This window comes from Cydia splendana, chromosome Z (genome assembly GCF_910591565.1).
Source record: "Cydia splendana chromosome Z, ilCydSple1.2, whole genome shotgun sequence".
NCBI lineage: Eukaryota > Metazoa > Arthropoda > Insecta > Lepidoptera > Tortricidae > Cydia > Cydia splendana.
The window spans coordinates 44,472,214-44,491,918 of NC_085987.1; the positions used below are offsets into that span (position 1 = coordinate 44,472,214).

The 19,705-nt window shown below is 40.2% G+C and overlaps 1 protein-coding gene across 1 annotated transcript; it reads left to right on the forward strand.

Moving 5' to 3' along the window:
* Positions 1-438: 438 nt before the first annotated feature.
* On the forward strand, positions 439-18,038 carry LOC134805147 (protein bric-a-brac 2-like). Its single transcript, XM_063778449.1, has 7 exons — positions 439-678; positions 772-960; positions 5,885-6,058; positions 12,566-12,711; positions 14,228-14,341; positions 15,699-15,772; positions 17,809-18,038. Exons 2-7 carry the CDS (start codon positions 775-777, stop codon positions 18,036-18,038), a joined length of 924 nt encoding a protein of 307 aa, XP_063634519.1. The 5' UTR covers positions 439-678; positions 772-774.
* Positions 18,039-19,705: the final 1,667 nt, after the last annotated feature.

Here is a 19,705-nt window from a genome sequence, read left to right on the forward strand (position 1 = left end):
AGCTTAATAAGTTTACAATTGACATCATATCTCGAGAGTTTTGTTTATCTGATATAATCCAAACCCAAGTTATGAGGGTTCAAAAAAACGACGAAGCGCTTCGAGAAAAGGTAGGTAGTGCCCTTGCGCTTCGTTTTGCTCGTCTTGGCGGGGGCACTACCGTGCCCCCAGATTCCATTGATTTGAGGTAATACTTACTATTCTATCAAACTTACTATACTCTTTGGGTAATAGAGTTAAAAATAAATTGAAGTAGAAAATCAGGCTGGCCAACTTAACATGCAGTACTATCATGAATTGAATAGTGTAAATAAATAGTATTAATTTCTTAAAAGTAAAAATATATATTATAATAACAGAATAATTAAAATTACAAAAATATTGTAAAACATTTTATTTTTATAATTTATTTATTTTGCGTAAATAAGTAAAACATTTTTTTTACACGCACGCATTCCAATCCGGCTGTTGTCAGACAAACGGACTAAGCAAGCGACATTTTGGTATTTTTTTCCGTGTATTGCCATGCCAGTCAACAGTATTCGACTCAGATCCTAAACGATCGTAATTAGCTAGCTTTGTTGTAATTAGTTATAGATTCACAAACATGTATATTTAGCGTGCTTGGAGGTACCACGGATCGATAGCGCAGTGCAGTTTACGTGGGCAATTGTTTCAGTGAGTTGTTTGGACGCGTAGTTCCCTGAAAGCGGTCGAGTCATTACATTTACAGTTATAAGGGCGTCAGTGTTTACGTGACCGTGGTTTCAGGCGATGGCGATGCCGGAGCAGTTTTCATTACGATGGAATGACTTCCACTCGAACCTATCTCAGTCGTTCCATGCGTTGCTGGAAGGAGAAGACTTGGTGGATGTGACATTGGCAGCGGGAGGCCAGTACGTGCACGCTCACAAACTCATCTTGTCAGTATGCAGTCCCTATTTCAAGGAATTATTCAAGGTATGAACTATGACTCACTATATTTTCATTGTTGTTATGCCTGAGCCAAGTTATCTGGTTTAAGTAAAACAAGTATTGTTTGTTTATGGTAAGATAAGTGCGGGCGTTCTATCTTTTCAATAGCGAATTTTTTTAATATTTATTAATTGTTCATATTAATCTGTGTATTGAATATAAACTATTGATCACTTAACTTTGATAATTTAACCCAATAATAACATTTCATAACTCTGAGACTTAAGGCCTTTAGTGGACCTGATGATGCAGATAATGTATGAGATGTGTCATTTTGTTATATTGCATAGTAAAAGTTACATATTCATGGTACTTTAAGGAAAATGACCTGAACAGCCAATTCCAATGCCAAAATTATGTTTGTTTTGTCAACTTAGTACAAATCTAATGCCAGGTGCCAAAACCATGTTTGTTTTTCAGTCTATGTTTATTGTAACAACACATTAGTATTACTGAATCAACTTTACCTAGTTATTGTCAGCTAGAAACGTAACATTTCAATCAAATTGGAATGTTTCAACTATTCTCAAGTGATGTAGAAACATCACTGTATAAGGTCAGAAGACCTTATACAATCTGGCTTTTAGGAATTGGCACAAACTGTTTTTAAACCAAAACCATGCAGTTCCTTCCCAGAAAGAAGTGCATAGTCTGAGCAAATTATAGTTAAAATGAATAACCCATTCATTTTATTTATTAAAAAGCATATTATTACCTATCTATGTTTTTGTTGTGCTTCCTTGGCAGCATATGTAACCAATGCCCGAATGCTATTCCTCGAAAAGATGGCACCATACCTTTGGCCTATCCTTGAGTACAAATTTAACACATATCAGTGAAAAAATAAGGATCAAAGTCAAATGGCGTTCTAAAAGTTTTAATAATTTGTATCGAAAGATACAAGACTATAAACATACTGAGTTCATAATTTAATTTGACAATATTCCTCTAGTCTAAATTCTCTTTGATTTAACATAATATACGCCATATTATACTATTATTAATTAATAGAACATTAGTACATTACACCGTGTTCTTTTAGGATGTTAAAAGAATATAAACTAATTAAACCAAGTTTTAGTCCTAAGAAAACTTAGTTTTTCTACCAATTATATTAGTATTAATCCACAAACAGTTTGCTTAATCTAGGGTTTTGTGTTTACTATAAATAGTAAATATCATTTTTCTGGTCTAATGTGGCCATTTCTTTGTGTACATTATTTTAAATAAGAATTTGAAATCCTTTAAATTAATGGTTGTTGTCTATTATATAATCTATAAGTAGTACCACTGTATATATTTTGTATGTAAATAAATGTTTTTATTTCCATCTATAATTTATGCTGATGCGAATGTCTTTTTTGACGTGATAATGTCATAAATCCAACATAACGTCATAAAATAAACACCGGTAGCATGCACGAAAAAGTGTAACGTTGTGGACAGATCTCCATGGTAACGTTACGTAATGTGATTAGAACGTAGTGATTACATATATGCTCTTTGAATGTAATGGTAATGTTTTCTTATGACGTCATCACGCAAAATTATCGTCCGTAAACTGACTACAGACAACCATATTTTTTTTCTCATTTGCTTATTTTCAATAGAATAATATAATTAATTCAAATATCATATGAAAATTTATATTTGACTTTTGTTTGTATTTATGTTTACTTGATACTACAAACTATATTTCAAAGTATTTACAGTGTGTATTTACTTACAGTAACTTACAGTTATCTGTATTAAAAATCATACAGAAACTAGCAAAATAAAACGAAACATTATTAAAGGCCAGGCCACACCGGCTGCGTGTGCGTAGACAGCCACGTGCGCGACACATTGAAGTCGCGCACGCACACGTCACGCAAGCGGTGTGTCGTCTCTCATAAGGAACTGTATATTACAACGCGCATGTGCACGTGTACTTCTAAGCACACGCAGCCGGAATGGTCTGGCCTTAACAGCCTCCTAGCCTAGGTGGTAGTGACACCTACAAAGCAGGAGGTCCCGGGTTCGAATCCTGGTTTAAGGCATTTATTTGTGTTTATCACGCATATTTGTTCCTGATTTATGGAAGTTTTCTATCTATATACGTATTTACATATAGTTATATTCAGTTACCACAAAGCATATGCTGCCGTATAGCGCCATCTGTTTCAGCTGTCAAAATAATTTTAATTGAAATTACTTATTTTGTTTTAAACAAGCAATGAACCTTTGGCACCATATCCATATACCATTTCTTACCTTGTCACACAATAACTAGTATGAGGTCCTTAGCGACTTTCATATTGATTGTGACAAGTAGGGCATGCAGTACTGGTCCCGGTACCAAGAATTTCATTTCCCGGTTCTTCCTGGTTCTCAAGGCATCTTTTGATTACTTTTAAGAAATTTGTTTTTGTTAGCGTACAATCTTTATGAATGACTTATTTTCATATTAATAATTGCATAAGAATTAATAAATGACTTATTTTATTATAAACAAACACTTAATTGGCGTTCCATCCTATTTTACAAAATCAACTGGCACACTTTGCCTCCGTCTGGGCCGAGCCACACGGCCGTAGCGTAGTCGATGCACTCAGCACTATGACGGCACAGCCTGCCTGCACGAATGCCTACTTTACTAGGTAAGTTTGTCGGGTTATTTGGGTCCCCCGTTTCATAGCACCATTATTAAATGTTATATAATGTCCCGAGCTAAAGTACTAAAACATTACCACTATTGAAATCGGAATAAATAGTCATATGATGAGAACCGGGAAGTACCGGTACCGGGTCTTCAGTACCGGTTCTTTTGACACTATAAAATGGGAATTCCTGGGAATATGAGAACCGGGAATTCCCTGGATCATGCCCTAGTGACAAGGTACGAAAGTGTACTGAAATTAAATTCTTTGACTGTACAAAGTACAAACTTTAACATTTATAATATCAGAACCTCTAGTGTAAATGACCGGTCTGGCCTAGTGGGTAGTGACCCTGCCTGTGAAGCCGATGGTCCTGGGTTCGAATCCCAGTAAGGGCATTTATTTGTGTGATGAACACTTATATTTGTTCCTGAGTCATGGGTGTTTTCTATGTATATAAGTATGTATTTATCTATAGAAGTATGTATATCGTCGCCTACCACCCATAGTACAAGCTTTGCTTAGTTTGGGGCTAGGTTGATCTGTGTAAGATGTCCCCAATATTTATTTATTTATTTATTTATTTAAATTTCATTCGATAGCGTGACCTGAGTACGCGTCTGCGTCATCTCATTTTGTACGAGATTTTGAACAAGCGGAACGTTTAGGAAACTCAAAATTCCATACAAAATGACACTTAACGCAAACGCGTACGTGACGTCATACTATCGAATTAGATTTGCACTAGGGGTACAGTAGAATGAAGTTTAGAAATATGTAGAATGACTGTTGTTTTTAGGGTTCCGTACCCAAAGGGTAAAACGGGATCCTATTACTAAGACTCCGCTGTCCGTCCGTCCGTCCGTCTGTCACCAGGCTGTATCTCGTGATCTGTGATAGCTAGACAGCTGAAATTTTCACAGACGATGTATTTCTGTTGCCGCTACAACAACAAATACTAAAAAGTGAATAAAATAAAAATTTAAGTGGGGCTTCCATACAATAAACGTGATTTTTGAGCGAAGTTAAGCAACGTCGGGCGGGGTCAGTACTTGAATGGGTGACCGTTTTTATAGATAATGGTACGGAACAATTCGTGTGCGAGTCCGACTCGCACTTGGCCGGTTTTTTAATAGGGTATTTGACTACTAGTTAAATCAGTTTCTTTTTTCGAACTGTCAAACCAAATTTTCGTCTATGGAATTTATATGAAACACTAGCGTGTGACGTCACGATCAAATCAAAACATTGTGTCTAAAAATAACTGCTGTCTATATGTTTCTCTATTAATTTTCTGGTTCTTTATTTCTTGCATGGTGTAAACTAATTTATTTTAAAAACAGTCAAATACCCTATTGTATAATTGCTTATTAATGTTGTTAATGATGCAATATTTTAACAAGAACACTGACACAGCACCGACTGGGGAAGTACAAAGTTCGATTTCCAACTGAAATCTAACAGTAGGTACATTCAAGTGTAAAAATATGGGTGCACACATCAATCTCAAAAATATGTCACATAGCTCTTATGTCAGCGAATTAAGAACAATGGGACATATTTTTGAGCAACTTATATTCACCCATATTTTTACACTTGACTGTACTTTGACAAATATAAAAATTATACAGTTTTAAAATGTACTTTTACAGTACACATGGTGGTACTATACCGCACTAGTGCGGCAATAAGCACTTTCCGTGCCTATGTCGAAAATTTAAACAGCCATATGTACTGTAAAACTGTGTACGATACACGTGCGAATAGGTAATTCGCACCTCGTGTCGATATAAAATACTCCCTTCGGTCGTGTTTTAATTTATCACAACTCGTGCTTTTCCTATTTTCCGCACTTGTATCGTAATGTACTATTCTTCTCCACTTTTACCATATGTTATGGTCTTATTATGTATCTGGAGTTTTGTGTTCACCAAGTCACATGTTTACCCCCGACGCAAAAAGAGGGTTGTTATACGTTTGACGCCAATGTCTGTCTGTGTGTCTATCTGTGGCATCGTAGCTCTCTAACGGATGAACCGATTTCAATGCGCTTTTTACGTGAAAGCGAGTTTCCTTGCGGTAGTTCTTACCTATCTTTGCTAAAAATCGATTCCGCAGTTTGAAGAGTATCAGCTCTTTTCCAAAATGATTTAAGGCATTTTTGCATAAAATGGTTTAAAATCTTATGATTAGCGTTGGGAGTTTTTAAATTATTAATTTAATAGATGCTGCTGTTTTTCTGCACCAACTAACTCCATGCTTCCCTGCAGATGAACCCCTGCGAGCACCCGATCGTGATCCTCAAAGACGTCGCGCACCAAGAGCTAAAGCAACTCCTGCAGTTCATGTACCGCGGTGAGGTGCACGTGCGACAGCAGGAGCTGAGCGGGTTCCTGCACACAGCCGAGCTGCTGCAAGTCAAAGGGCTCACTCAGGGACGGGAGGTAAGTTAAGGGAAAAGAAAAGCAGATTTAATATATTTACGGTAAATATCTCCGTCGCGCTGACGGGGGCGACTTCTCAAATTATTGCGATAAGGACAACTGTAGCATAGGCGAAAAATCCTGCGTAAAAATCTCAGAAATCGAGGTTTCGTTCACGACATTTTCCTCGTTCGACCCGCTGTGTTTTTTTTTTAAATCTCATTTTTATTGAGGCTTTGGACACTAGGTGAACATGTCAGCCTCATGGGTGCTTTCATAGTTCCCTGCTCAAGGGAGAGATCAATAAAGTGGTATACACTGATTGCTTTGTCAGATAAAGTCTTTGCCAACCAACAATTGATCTGTCCATTGTGCATGGAACCCAAACTACCAAAAAATATTTTTCTTTTTCTCCGAATTCCGGACGCAGTCGAACAACACGTGAGACAAGTCATCAGTCTTCTGACAGACTATTAAGGGGCCCACTGATTAACAGTCCGCCGGACGGTGTCGGCCTGTCAGTTGTTCGGAACTGTCAAAATTTTGTTCTAACTGACAGGCCGATACCGTCCGGCGGACTGTTAATCAGTGGGCCCCTTTAGACACAGTGGTGACGGGATTAACACCCATCATACACAGAAACTTGTTTGTAGGGATGTGTCCCTGCCGGACCGGACTCGGAAAGCTGAGACTAACACTTCTAGCGAGGTTGGCAGAATCAAACCTGGGTATCCACAAGGGTCTAGCTTGGATTGTTCTGTACCAGATTCCTACACCCCTTGATAAAGCTTATGCACCTCTTTTTCTTAACGCCGCTATTAAAAAAAACCGGGCAAGTGCGAGTCGGACTCGCGCACGAAGGGTTCCGTACCATAAACAAAAAAAAAAAACAAAAAAAAAAAACGGTCGCCCATCCAAATACTGACCACTCCCGACGTTGCTTAACTTTGGTCAAAAATCACGTTTGTTGTATGGGAGCCCCATTTAAATCTTTATTCTATTCTGTTTTTAGTATTTGTTGTTATAGCGGCAACAGAAATACATCATCTGTGAAAATTTCAACTGTCTAGCTATCACGGTTCGTGAGATACAGCCTGGTGACAGACGGACGGACGGACGGACGGACGGACGGACGGACGGACGGACGGACGGACAGCGAAGTCTTAGTAATAGGGTCCCGTTTTACCCTTTGGGTACGGAACCCTAAAAACGGACACTCTGAGCCGCAACTCATATTTTCAATAAGTCATCCGTGATACATATTACAACAAGTTGATTGTAGTAAACCCTTTATTGTAAAAGAGCGCTGGTAGCCTAGCGGTAAGAGAAAAAGCGCTGGCGGCCTAGCGGTAAGAGCGTGCGACTTGCAATCCGGAGGGCGCGGGTTCAAACCCCGACCAATGAGTTTTTCGGAACTTTTGTACGAAATATTATTTGATGTTTACCAGTCGCTTTAATTTCGGTGAGGAAACCGGACTGGTCCTTAATAAGGCCTAGTTTACCCTCTGGATTGGAAGGTCAGATGGCAGTAGGTCGGTCGGAAGGGGTCAGTATGGGAAAGACTGAAACAATAAGACATACGAAGATCTGTTCTTAGGAACCACGTCATCGATTTTAATAAGAAGAAAAACTGCATCCATACATTTAAAAAAAAAGCCTGTACTCAGCTCGGGAATCGAACCCGGTTGTTTTGAAAAAAATAAACTTACACTATTTCTATTTAGATATCGATTGTGTAGGTCTTAAGCAGTAAATGGCTCTATGAAACGTGATGTCTAAAATGAATAAAATGCATTGTTTTCACATCCTTTAATTTATTTTAGTAGGTGTTACAATCGATATCTAAATAGAAATAGTGTAAGTTTATTTTTTTAAAACAACCGGGTTCGATTCCCGAGCTGAGTACAGGTTTTTATTTAATGTATGAATGCAGTTTTTCTTCTTATTAAAATCGATGACATGGTTCCTAAGAACAGATCTTCGTATGTCTTATAGTTTCAGACTTTCCCATACTGACCGATTTAAATGAGACACCCTGTATATATAGCGTTATATATTTTCACGAACGTTGTTGACATTTCTTCTAGATCATGATGCAATGTCAAAATAAAATCACTTATGACAGTTATGACCCTATAACCTTTCCACCCTCTCTCACCCGTCGCCATGACAACCGTCATGTACCTACCTACTCAGTTCTATGTACAGGAGTAGGAGTAGTCTGCTCACAGATCACCTACACGAGATGGAGTATGTAAAACTACTTTCCACAATTTGATGCCCCCTGATGTGCTATCGGAAAGTTTCCATAAGTGCGAAAGCACAGGGAACAATTTCGGAAAACTCTCATAACTTTGTATGGAAAATTAACTAATCATTTCTAAAAATTGACAGTGTGACAAGGTACCAAGTGGCGGAGTAATCAAATACCTTGATTGTACATCTTTGACGTCTGACGCATGTACCCTGTCCCTGTACATACCTCTATCGATGTATAATTCGCATGTGTGCGTGCATTATAAAACCGATATTTGACCGTCTCCATCGCTCTTGCGAGTGGGAGGGTGGGTGCCGTTTCGTATTTCAAACATCAGACGTCCAGCCTCCGTACTCCGTATTCCCTTTTCTTCTTGAAATCCAGACATTTGTTCTAAACCAGATAAGTTAAGCCTCGAGACCCGTAACAAACACTTGTGATTGAAGATTGCTTATTATACTGGTTTTGAGAGACGAACGCTTGCCTGCGAGCGGTGCGCGTTCGGAATAGTTTTCAAGGGGTACACCTGTATAGTGTAGTTGAACAAGGTTTACAGAAGATCAGGTCTTGAAAGTACAGTCTGTTATAGTCTGTTCATAGTAATTAGTACGTCGGCGTCCGCTAGCTGGCGGGGTGCACGGAGCGGGTTACCGAAAAATAGTATGAATAATGCTAACTGGCGCGGACGTGTGCAGCTGATTTTATACAGGATGGCTAAAAAATAACTGCATTCCCGTTGCCAAGGAGGTTTTGGGATTATACTGAGCAACTTTTTCTATGGGACCAACCTTGAAATCGCAAAAAAAATTACACTCCCATAGAAAACGGACCAGCCAAAATTTATGAAACATCCAAATTTTTTGTTTCGCGATTTCAAGGTTGGTCCCATTGAAAAAGTTGCTCAGTATAATCCCACCGTGTTTTTGCAACTACGAGTAGGTGCGTGTGCCCGCTCCGTGCGGTGCGCCCGTGCCAGAGGGCCTACCGCGAACCACGTTCGACGTGTTGCCTCTCTGTCGCACTTGTTAATTCGTACGTAAGTGTGACAGGGAGGCAACACGTTGAACGTGGTTCGCGGTAGGCCCTCAGCTAGCGGACGCCCGTATAGTCTGCTGCATTTCCAATCTAAAATCTAAAGCTCTATCAGTCCAAATAAGCATGAAAACACCTTCCATTCCGTGGCATCTTAAATCTTTATTATGACAAATTGATTATTTAAAATTTCATTTTTGTTGGCAATTTCATGCATTCGATTTGTGGGCGTCTAGAGATTAACATGTACTTTACCAGTATACCAATTTTTATAGAAATCTAGGATGTGATCGAAATGTACAAACTTTTTGAGAATTGCTCACCTACTGGCCACAACTGCGTGCATCAATATCTCACAATCAATGCATGCGAGTACCGCGCGGGTACCGGCCACCCATACAGCTCACGGTACTCGAACGGTGTGGCCGTGCCGCCGGTTTATAGAAAATATAATTCCATTTTCGTAGTTTGAATTTTATATCTGTGGTTTTACGTATGCGTTGTAAGTCGGCGCGTTTGGTTTTGTATTGGCAGTTTTTTTCTCTGTGGTGTTTTTAGAAAGAGATTTTGGTTTGGTTTTGGTTGGGACTATTATATAGTCTCAACCAAAACTAAACCAAAATCTCTTCATAACTGTCATAACTGTCTTCCTAACTTACAGCGACTATTATAGTCGCTGTAAGCTAGTTATGACAGTTATGAATTGACCCTTATATTTACGAAGCTAAGACCTACCTTATAGCCTTAGGTTCAATTCATAACTGTCAAAATTGACTTTTTACCTGCTTTAGTCTTGACTTTTTTTAAATTAAATAATGTGATATCGGATTTAAAATATACAGCAGTCACACGTTTGTAGAGTTAGACCAAGAAAAGTCTGCAGCGGTTTTGATAGCCCACGCAGTGCAAGTGTTATTTTAAACGTCAAACTTCTATGAAATTATGACGTATAAATAACAGTTGCATTGCGTGGGCTATCAAATTCGCTGCAGACTTTTCTTGGTCTAACTTTAAGAATCGCGCATTTATTAAAAAAAGAGTCAGTACCAACTGTAATTTTGAATTTGGAATTGCATTTTCAAAGCTTGTCGTTTTTTTTTAAATTCAAAATATAATTTACTAAACAACTTAAAAGTATAAGTAAACAAGGAAGATGGGTTTGCCGCCGATATCCCATCCAAACCATTACATGGCATTGAAGGTGAGTCCCAAATACAATCAGTAAATTTATTAACGTTTTGACCGCCATTTGTGATTTAAAATTATCATTATCACTCATGTTATCATCATTAATGATTCGAACGAAACGCGACTTGACTGTCGCACTCGCTATAATATGCCAGAGTGATAGAGAGATATTACTACGCTACGCTACGGAGAGTTAACGATTGGCATGTTGGCTAAGCACCCAGGTGTGGTACCTATTTGACTACCTAGGCACCCTATATTGTTACTGAACTCACTGAACATAGTTGAAATTCGTTCCAACTCACTGAGTTGTTGGATTTAAATTATACCTACATTCGAATACTTATCCAAGTATGCACTTGTGTCACTTATGTTATGTTCTCTGGGAGGAAAATAGTGGACGTGCAATACACGCTTCAATGCACTCTTATGGTCATACGTCGTTATCGCGGGGCAACAACGATTTGACAGTAGTGAAAGATTATGACAAATAAATAATAACAAAAGTGACATTCCTATCGAGTAACGGTTATATCTACCTCTCTCTCTTAAAGATGTGTCCCGCCGAGTTTGTTGCCGGTCCCGTATTGGGATACCCTCCTCCAATTGAGGGGGGATTTAAATCTTCTCGAGGCAGAGGTGTACGGTTGGAGCCGTATAGCTTTATTTGAAGTTCATAAGTGCATTGTAATATGCCTACTTGAATAAACTATTTTTTATCTTTATCTTTATATTCATCTATTACTAAAATAAGAGACGCATAAAGTTTGTTTACCGAAAAACGAAACGAACTATAGTTACTTAAAATAATATTTTATAGATTAAAATTTTTTTGAACACTAATATATGTAGAAAATAAAGAAAACTTAGATTCACATTCATATGCCTCTATATTAAATTGTAAGTACTTAGGTAAACTAATGTCATCATTAAAAAAAAAAAAACATTCCAACCTTAATTTGTAAAAATTTATGCAAGAAATAAAAGGCTTTTTTATTTTTTTATTTATTTTATTACTAAAATCACATAAAATACTTTCCGAAGTAAATACTGATCTTCTTCCTCGCATTATCCCGGCATTTTGCCACGGCTCATGGGAGCCTGGGGTCCGCTTGACAACTAATCCCATGATTTGACGTAGGCACTAGTTTTTACGAAAGCGACTGCCATCTGACCTTCCAACCCAGAGGGTAAAACTAGGCCTTATTGGGATTAGTCCGGTTTCCTCACGATGTTTTCCTTCACCGAAAAGCGACTGGTAAATATCAAATGACATTTCGTACATAAGTTCCGAAAAACTCATTGGTACGAGCCGGGGTTTGAACCCGCGACCTCCAGATTGCAAGTCGCACGCTCTTACCGCTAGGCCACCAGCGCTTTTTAATACTGTAAATACTGTACGCGAAGTAAATACTGATATAAATAATTAAATACATTGGTGACTTATTTTTCAAGTTGACACGTTGACTTATAGGTATACGTTTATAAAGTGAAATACGAGATTAATTGACCTTTTCCAGCGAAAACTTTATGAAGAACATCTTAGAGGTTTAAATGTGTAGGCAGTATATTCCACTTTTACATAACAGACGTTCTGTTACATGTGTTCTTTGACAGGCTTGTTTTTGCCCCCGCGATAACGATGTATGCTTATGGTGCACTCGTGAGCAATTATAAAAGGCTATATACATATATTACATATAGGACAGACTGGCTATTTGTGCGCTTAAGGGCGTCCGCTAGCTGGCGCAGTAGCACGGATCGTGTGAGCGGGTTCATGAAAAATAATGTGAACAACGCTACCTCGCGTGGACGCGTGCGACGGATTTTACCTACAATGGCCCACGCTAGCGGACGCCCTAAACCGTAAATCATCATAGTAAAAATTTAAGGCCTACATCTCTAGGATTGAAAAGGGCCAAAAAGAAGAAGAAGAGAATATGTTTTATTGCTCCGAAAATTGCAAACTTATTTGTAAGAGTTCATGCATGGGCAATTGTATAATTTGACAAGGTTCGAATACATTTCTAACCATCTCTATATTTCTCCAGCGCTCCGAATCCCCGCCGCCAGTAGAAGAGTGCCCCACGAAGGCCGAGCCCACAGAGACGCCCGAGTGGGTCCCCGGCGGCGACGACACCATCGCCACCGAGGCCCCGCCCGCGCCCCGCGACGACGCCCGCAGCCCGCTCAAACGGTACAATAAGGCTGGTTTTAGTGTCACGCGGACCGTCCGTGCGGATCGCTCCGCACCGGACCAATATGTATTAAGTTTTAAGTTCAGTTCAGGGAGCGTTATAGAGTAAAGCTGACGGGTCCACGCGCACGACCGTCCGCGCGGACAGCTTTCTCATACAATTTGGCGGTGCGGAGCGATCCGCACTGACGGTCCGCGTGACACTAACACCAGCCTAATACTATGTACACTTGCCGCAAAATTATGTGGCGAGTCAGGTCATAATGCCATCTCTTTCACTCCTGGGTTGGTCTTAACAAATATAATTATTATAATGGGATGGCTATACAAGGTGCTCACGAGGAATGCGAGAGATTTTAACCACGAATTTCTGAGGTCAAAAGAAGGAAAAAATGTAAAATGAGTTTAGGTCAATTTCGCTTTTGATTGGTTTTTAAATTTTTGGAATGAATTTTTACAAAAAAAGTAAATGGTATTGGTAAACTATTGTCACTTAAAATGGTTTTTTTCTTTTTTTTCCCTATTCCTTAGTTTTTGCAAAGTGTTACTTGTCACTTTTTGAGATCTATCAATAAGTATTTAGACTACGTTCCATAGTAGCAACATCGCCATCAAAAAGGCGTTTTGCACTATGTAACAATAAAAACTTATATTTTTTTTAAATTGGTAGTAACTCTGAAACTAGGCGAATTTCAAAAAAGTTTATAGGACATTTTTGTCTCTAAATATCATCAGGAATACGCTGTTAAAATTATTCGATTTCCTCATGTTACACCGTGTAGAAAAGTGCCCACGAAGAGTCCACATTGGCTCCCGAGTGGGATCCTCGGCGGCGACGACACAAAACGGCCAGTCACAGTATACTATTGGTTTTATGTATTTATATTATTTATTGATATCTAATTTAAATATTGTATAATGGGATGAATATAAAAAAAAACGAAAAAAAAAAAGCAAAAAAAAAACGGTCACCCATCCAAGTACTGACCACTCCCGACGTTGCTTAACTTTGGTCAAAAATCACGTTTGTTGTATGGGAGCCCCATTTAAATCTTTATTTTATTCTGTTTTTAGTATTTGTTGTTATAGCGGCAACAGAAATACATCATCTGTGAAAATTTCAACTGTCTAGCTATCACGGTTCGTGAGATACAGCCTGGTGACAGACAGACGGACGGACGGACGGACTGACGGACGGACGGACAGCGAAGTCTTAGTAATAGGGTCCCGTTTTACCCTTTGGGTACGGAACCCTAAAAAAGATTAAAATGTTCCGTTTTGCGACAAAAATTAACCATAATGGCCAGTACATATTTGGGGAAAGCGTCTTTCGCGCAATGCACAGGCGCTGCAAGTCATACTACGAATTGATCCTTTCGCAAATGGTTCTCGAAAGGCGCGCTAGCGGCGTATCCCCTAAACTTATATGAAAATAATAAATTTGTGTCCTCAACGAACTTTTCGTTCCAAATAATGTTCCATCTTTTTGAACTCCTTCATTCGACGTCGTATCCAGGCTCCTGAAGAACACACCGACCAAGAACAGTCTGTCCGGCACCAAGAAGAAGCCGCGGCCCGTGATCGAGAGCCCTGTGCCCGTCACTGAGAACAACGAGTGCGCGTCCGACGGGTGAGTGTACACACCGAGCGAACGGGTGCATACGGCATCCATAAGGGCTCATTAAGACGGCGCACGAACTCGCATGCGAGTTTAGTTACCTACGTTGCGGCCCACTGAGGACCACTGAGGATTCAGCTGACCGATCAAATACCGTAATGTAATGAATTTTGCATGCGAGTTCGCGCGCCGTCTAAATGAGCCCTAACAAGTTTGCATTTGTCAGGGCTCATATAGGAGTGGCCTTGAAACGTTGCTCAAATCCCTTGCACGCTCGACGCCCCACCGAACGCGCCCCAGCCGAACCCTAAAGCTTTAGAGCCTGTCCAGACGAAGCGAAAATTTAAATAATTTTTTGAAAATATTATAATTTGTGTTGTTTCAATAGAAACACTACTAAGTATATAAATTACAAACCGAATTAAACGTCATATACGAATAAAAAGTGACCAAGGCGTCCAGTGCCCGGGGCTGGAATCGAACCAGCGTCGTCTGGACAAGTTCTTAGGCGTTAAGGCTGATTTAGACGGCGCGCGAGCTCGCATGCGATTTTAGTTACATTGCGGACTGTTGGTTACGTCCAATTCAACTCACCGATCAAAAACCGCAATGCAATGAAACTCGCATGCGAGTTCGCTCGCCGTCTAAATCAGCCATTATAGTCAGGGCCGTCAGGGCATTATATCTTATTACACCCACACACATCGTCCAAATAAAATAATGAAGCCTTAGTTTGTAACCTAGTTTTTTTCTAGATTTTCACTCTTAGTTTCACGTAAAATAGAACCCTGTTTTCGCATAATAGTAAATTGATAATTTTTAGACGTTCCAATATTTTTGCTACCTTGAGATTAGTTTACATTTCACGCACTCGCTTCGGCCGTGTACGAAACCGACGATTATTTGTCAGATATTCCTTTGTTCTTGTACGAAACCAATTGCGATCGATGTTTTTTTTATTCCTGTTCAAAATAAGTAGCAAGCGTAGATGTTTGGCCCTTATTTGAAACTAGTTACCAACATCTACATTACATAGTTTAAGAGGGCGCGTAAAGCCAGGAAATTGGAAAGGAATGAATTTTTTGTTGAATTTAGAATGTTTCTTGTCAAATCCCTCGGCTATAACAAGAAAAAATGAGTCGCTTCACCTCAAATGGGTAAATCCATCTGTCAGGTTCTGCGATTTTGGCATTAAGAAAAGGTAATAGGGTAGATATTTGCTGAGTGGGTCGAATGGAGTTACCCGAGTTTGAAGTTAAGTGACACAAATATTAGATCGCAACTGGTTACTGGTTTCGTTCGCTGCCGAACCGCACGCTGCACCGGCTTCTTTTGGCATTTATGTTAATTTCATTTTGTTTATATCCAGCGAGCCCCTAATAGATTTCGACAGCGACCTTTACCACAGCGTGCTTGCTATGCCCGAATCTGCTAAAGAATCTGGTAAGTAGTGTTCACGGTCCATTCTGCCCTGGATGCGTAGCCAAGATGCCATTCGTTCTCTATCACTCTTCCGTGCGACAGTGACATTAGCGTTTCGTTCGCTACGGAGCGTATACGATTAGCATATTGGATACACACCCAGGAATGTAAAATTTGCCCATTGAATAATTGGACGGGTTTACGATAACATATATATGTGGCTTTCCAGCACAAGAGGGTCCTTACGCTTCAAGTGCAATAATGTGCTTTTTATCTTATATATTTCAACAGAAATTCTGATAGAAAGGCCTTATTGCTCATGAAGCATAAGGACCCTTCCAGAGATGGGCATTAATCGATTAATTTTTTAGTTAACTAATCAATCGATTAAAAATATCAATCGTCATTTTGTAGTCGCGATTAATTTAGTTGCGATTAAATTAGTTGTGAGAATATACAACTAACAACTAAATTAGTTTTAGTTACAATCGACTAAATTTCACGGTTAAATCTATATTAAAACTATGTCATCGCTGTTTTTTGCATTTTTTATTTAACTTGCAATATGTAACTAAAAGTTGGTATGTATGTACATTGGAGGCACTCGTATGTTGTACCTGTGTTGGTTTGGGTAGAATCTTGCAGCTTTTTTCGAAGCAGATACCTTCAACCGATTGAGCTAAAATTATGTATACACGTTTAATTTGAAATGCTTGAATGACAATGTAATATTATGGGCAATAATATAACGATATATGTGTAGTATATATCGTTATATTATGGATACAGGTAACGATAAACAGCGAAAACTGCAATGTTTACAAAGTCGCAAACAATAATGTAGATTGGTGCATTATTAATACTTAAGTTGTACACGATACTGAGTAAATCTTAGACAAAGAAATTATCAATATTCTGCTGTCGCTGTCAATAATAAAACTCTTTTTAGTGTAACAACAAAATACAAAGTTTTATTTATAAAATTGTGTTTTAAGTGTCAATGCACAAAGTACCCAATTTAACTAGTTATTAGTAACCAACTAAATTAGTTGCAACTCTATACAACTACGATTGATTAGTCGTCGTTTTCAATCGTCAGTCGCAATTAATTATTTTAGTCTTAATCGTTAGTCGATTACATTTTGCCCATCTCTGGACCCTTCCCTGATGGAAAGCCACATATATTTACGTGTTTGATATTTTCATGAAATTCTATTTTCGCTGATACGGTTACAAATCAAATAGACAGAATCTTATGACACTTACTAATTCTACCGAAGAGATCCTATTTTTAGGGTTCCGTACCTCTAAAGGAAAAAACGGAACCCTTATAGGATCACTCGTGCGTCTGTCTGTCTGTCCGAACATTCCCCCCCTTTATCTCCGAAACTACTGGGTCTATGTACAGTCAAGCGTGAGTCGGACTTAATATAATTACTTAGTTTTTGATCCGACCCCTACGGGTCTTTTAAAGACATTTCATTCACGTTCCTCAAAAAAAAATACATTGTTATAAATTGGGTAATGTACGGGACCCTTGGAACGCGCGTCCAACTCGCATTTGACCGGTTTTTTATACATATCTTCTATTAATTTATGATATTCGTTTGTTAGTGATTGGATTATTAACTTATTTTTTTAGTTTTTGTTTTATTTCGAATCGGAAAAACTTGTAGAGTTGTAATTGAGAAGTCTCTTTCAAAGAGCTTAATTTTGTATGGTTTCCATAGAGAAATAAACCTTTTGAAAATAAACTCCTCAACTATGTACCATAACACAACATGTTGACTACAACAGCACTGTATTCACATATCTCACTACTACTTAAGCGGTTATCACACTGGATGCGATTTGCATGTCGCTACGATGTTTGAACGAGACAACGCTATGCGCGTATTATAGCGACATCCCACTCGCACATCGGCGCAACGTGTGAATCGCATTCAGTGTCATAACCGCCTTAGAGCGCAAGAAAACACTAAAATAGTTCATTGAATCCTTTATTGCACTTTTATTATGTTCAATTTTATTTTACCCCTTTTTTCCCCCACCCCAAGGCTGGAACTGTAAAACGACCGGCGTCAAATGCCCCTCATGCCACCGGTTCTTCGCCAACCGGTACAATCTGAAGGTGCACATCAGGGACAAGCACGACACGCGCGAGGGCACGCTCCAGTGCGAGATATGTAACAAACGCATGCGCAACCCGAGTTGTCTGCGCGTTCACATGTACCACCATCGCAAGCAGGCTGCGTATCTCGCGCAACTCCAGCCTGAGAACCAGTGAGTAATATGAGCTGTCACATGTACCACCTCAAGTACCTCAAGGTGTACCTCGCGCAGCTGTAAGAGAACAATCCGAGTTGTCTGCGCGTTAATATGTACCACCATCGCAAGCAGGCTGCGTATCTCGCGCAACTCCTGCCTGAGAACCAGTGAGTAATATGAGCTGTCACATGTACCACCTCAAGTACCTCAAGGTGTACCTCGCGCAGCTGTAAGAGAACAATCCGAGTAGTCTGCGCGTTCATATGTACCACCATCGCAAGCAGGCTGCGTATCTCGCGGAACTCCAGCCTGAGAACCAGTGAGTAATATGAGCTGTCACATGTACCACCTCAAGTACCTCAAGGTGTACCTCACGCAGCTGTAAGAGAACAATCCGAGTAGTCTGCGCGTTCATATGTACCACCATCGCAAGCAGGCTGCGTATCTCGCGCAACTCCAGCCTGAGAACCAGTGAGTAATATGAGCTGTCACATGTACCACCTCAAGTACCTCAAGGTGTACCTCACGCAGCTGTAAGAGAACAATCCGAGTAGTCTGCGCGTTCATATGTACCACCATCGCAAGCAGGCTGCGTATCTCGCGCAACTCCAGCCTGAGAACCAGTGAGTAATATGAGCTGTCACATGTACCACCTCAAGTACCTCAAGGAGTACCTCGCGCAGCTGTAAGAGAACAATCCGAGTAGTCTGCGCGTTCATATGTACCACCATCGCAAGCAGGCTGCGTATCTCGCGCAACTCCAGCCTGAGAACCAGTGAGTAATATGAGCTGTCACATGTACCACCTCAAGTACCTCAAGGTGTACCTCACGCAGCTGTAAGAGAACAATCCGAGTAGTCTGCGCGTTCATATGTACCACCATCGCAAGCAGGCTGCGTATCTCGCGCAACTCCAGCCTGAGAACCAGTGAGTAATATGAGCTGTCACATGTACCACCTCAAGTACCTCAAGGAGTACCTCGCGCAGCTGTAAGAGAACAATCCGAGTAGTCTGCGCGTTCATATGTACCACCATCGCAAGCAGGCTGCGTATCTCGCGCAACTCCAGCCTGAGAACCAGTGAGTAATATGAGCTGTCACATGTACCGCCTCAAGTACCTCAAGGTGTACCTCGCGCAGCTGTAAGAGAACAATCCGAGTAGTCTGCGCGTTCATATGTACCACCATCGCAAGCAGGCTGCGTATCTCGCGCAACTCCAGCCTGAGAACCAGTGAGTAATATGAGCTGTCACATGTACCACCTCAAGTACCTCAAGGTGTACCTCACGCAGCTGTAAGAGAACAATCCGAGTAGTCTGCGCGTTCATATGTACCACCATCGCAAGCAGGCTGCGTATCTCGCGCAACTCCAGCCTGAGAACCAGTGAGTAATATGAGCTGTCACATGTACCACCTCAAGTACCTCAAGGAGTACCTCGCGCAGCTGTAAGAGAACAATCCGAGTAGTCTGCGCGTTCATATGTACCACCATCGCAAGCAGGCTGCGTATCTCGCGCAACTCCAGCCTGAGAACCAGTGAGTAATATGAGCTGTCACATGTACCGCCTCAAGTACCTCAAGGTGTACCTCGCGCAGCTGTAAGAGAACAATCCGAGTAGTCTGCGCGTTCATATGTACCACCATCGCAAGCAGGCTGCGTATCTCGCGCAACTCCAGCCTGAGAACC

Bases quoted from the DNA above. Each gene is read 5' to 3' on its own strand.
- LOC134805147 (XM_063778449.1), top strand. From the start codon at position 775: ATGGCGATGCCGGAGCAGTTTTCATTACGATGGAATGACTTCCACTCG. The intron at 961-5,884 runs GTATGAACTATG...GCTTCCCTGCAG, and splicing joins ATTTCAAGGAATTATTCAAG to ATGAACCCCTGCGAGCACCC. The intron at 6,059-12,565 runs GTAAGTTAAGGG...ATATTTCTCCAG, and splicing joins GGCTCACTCAGGGACGGGAG to CGCTCCGAATCCCCGCCGCC.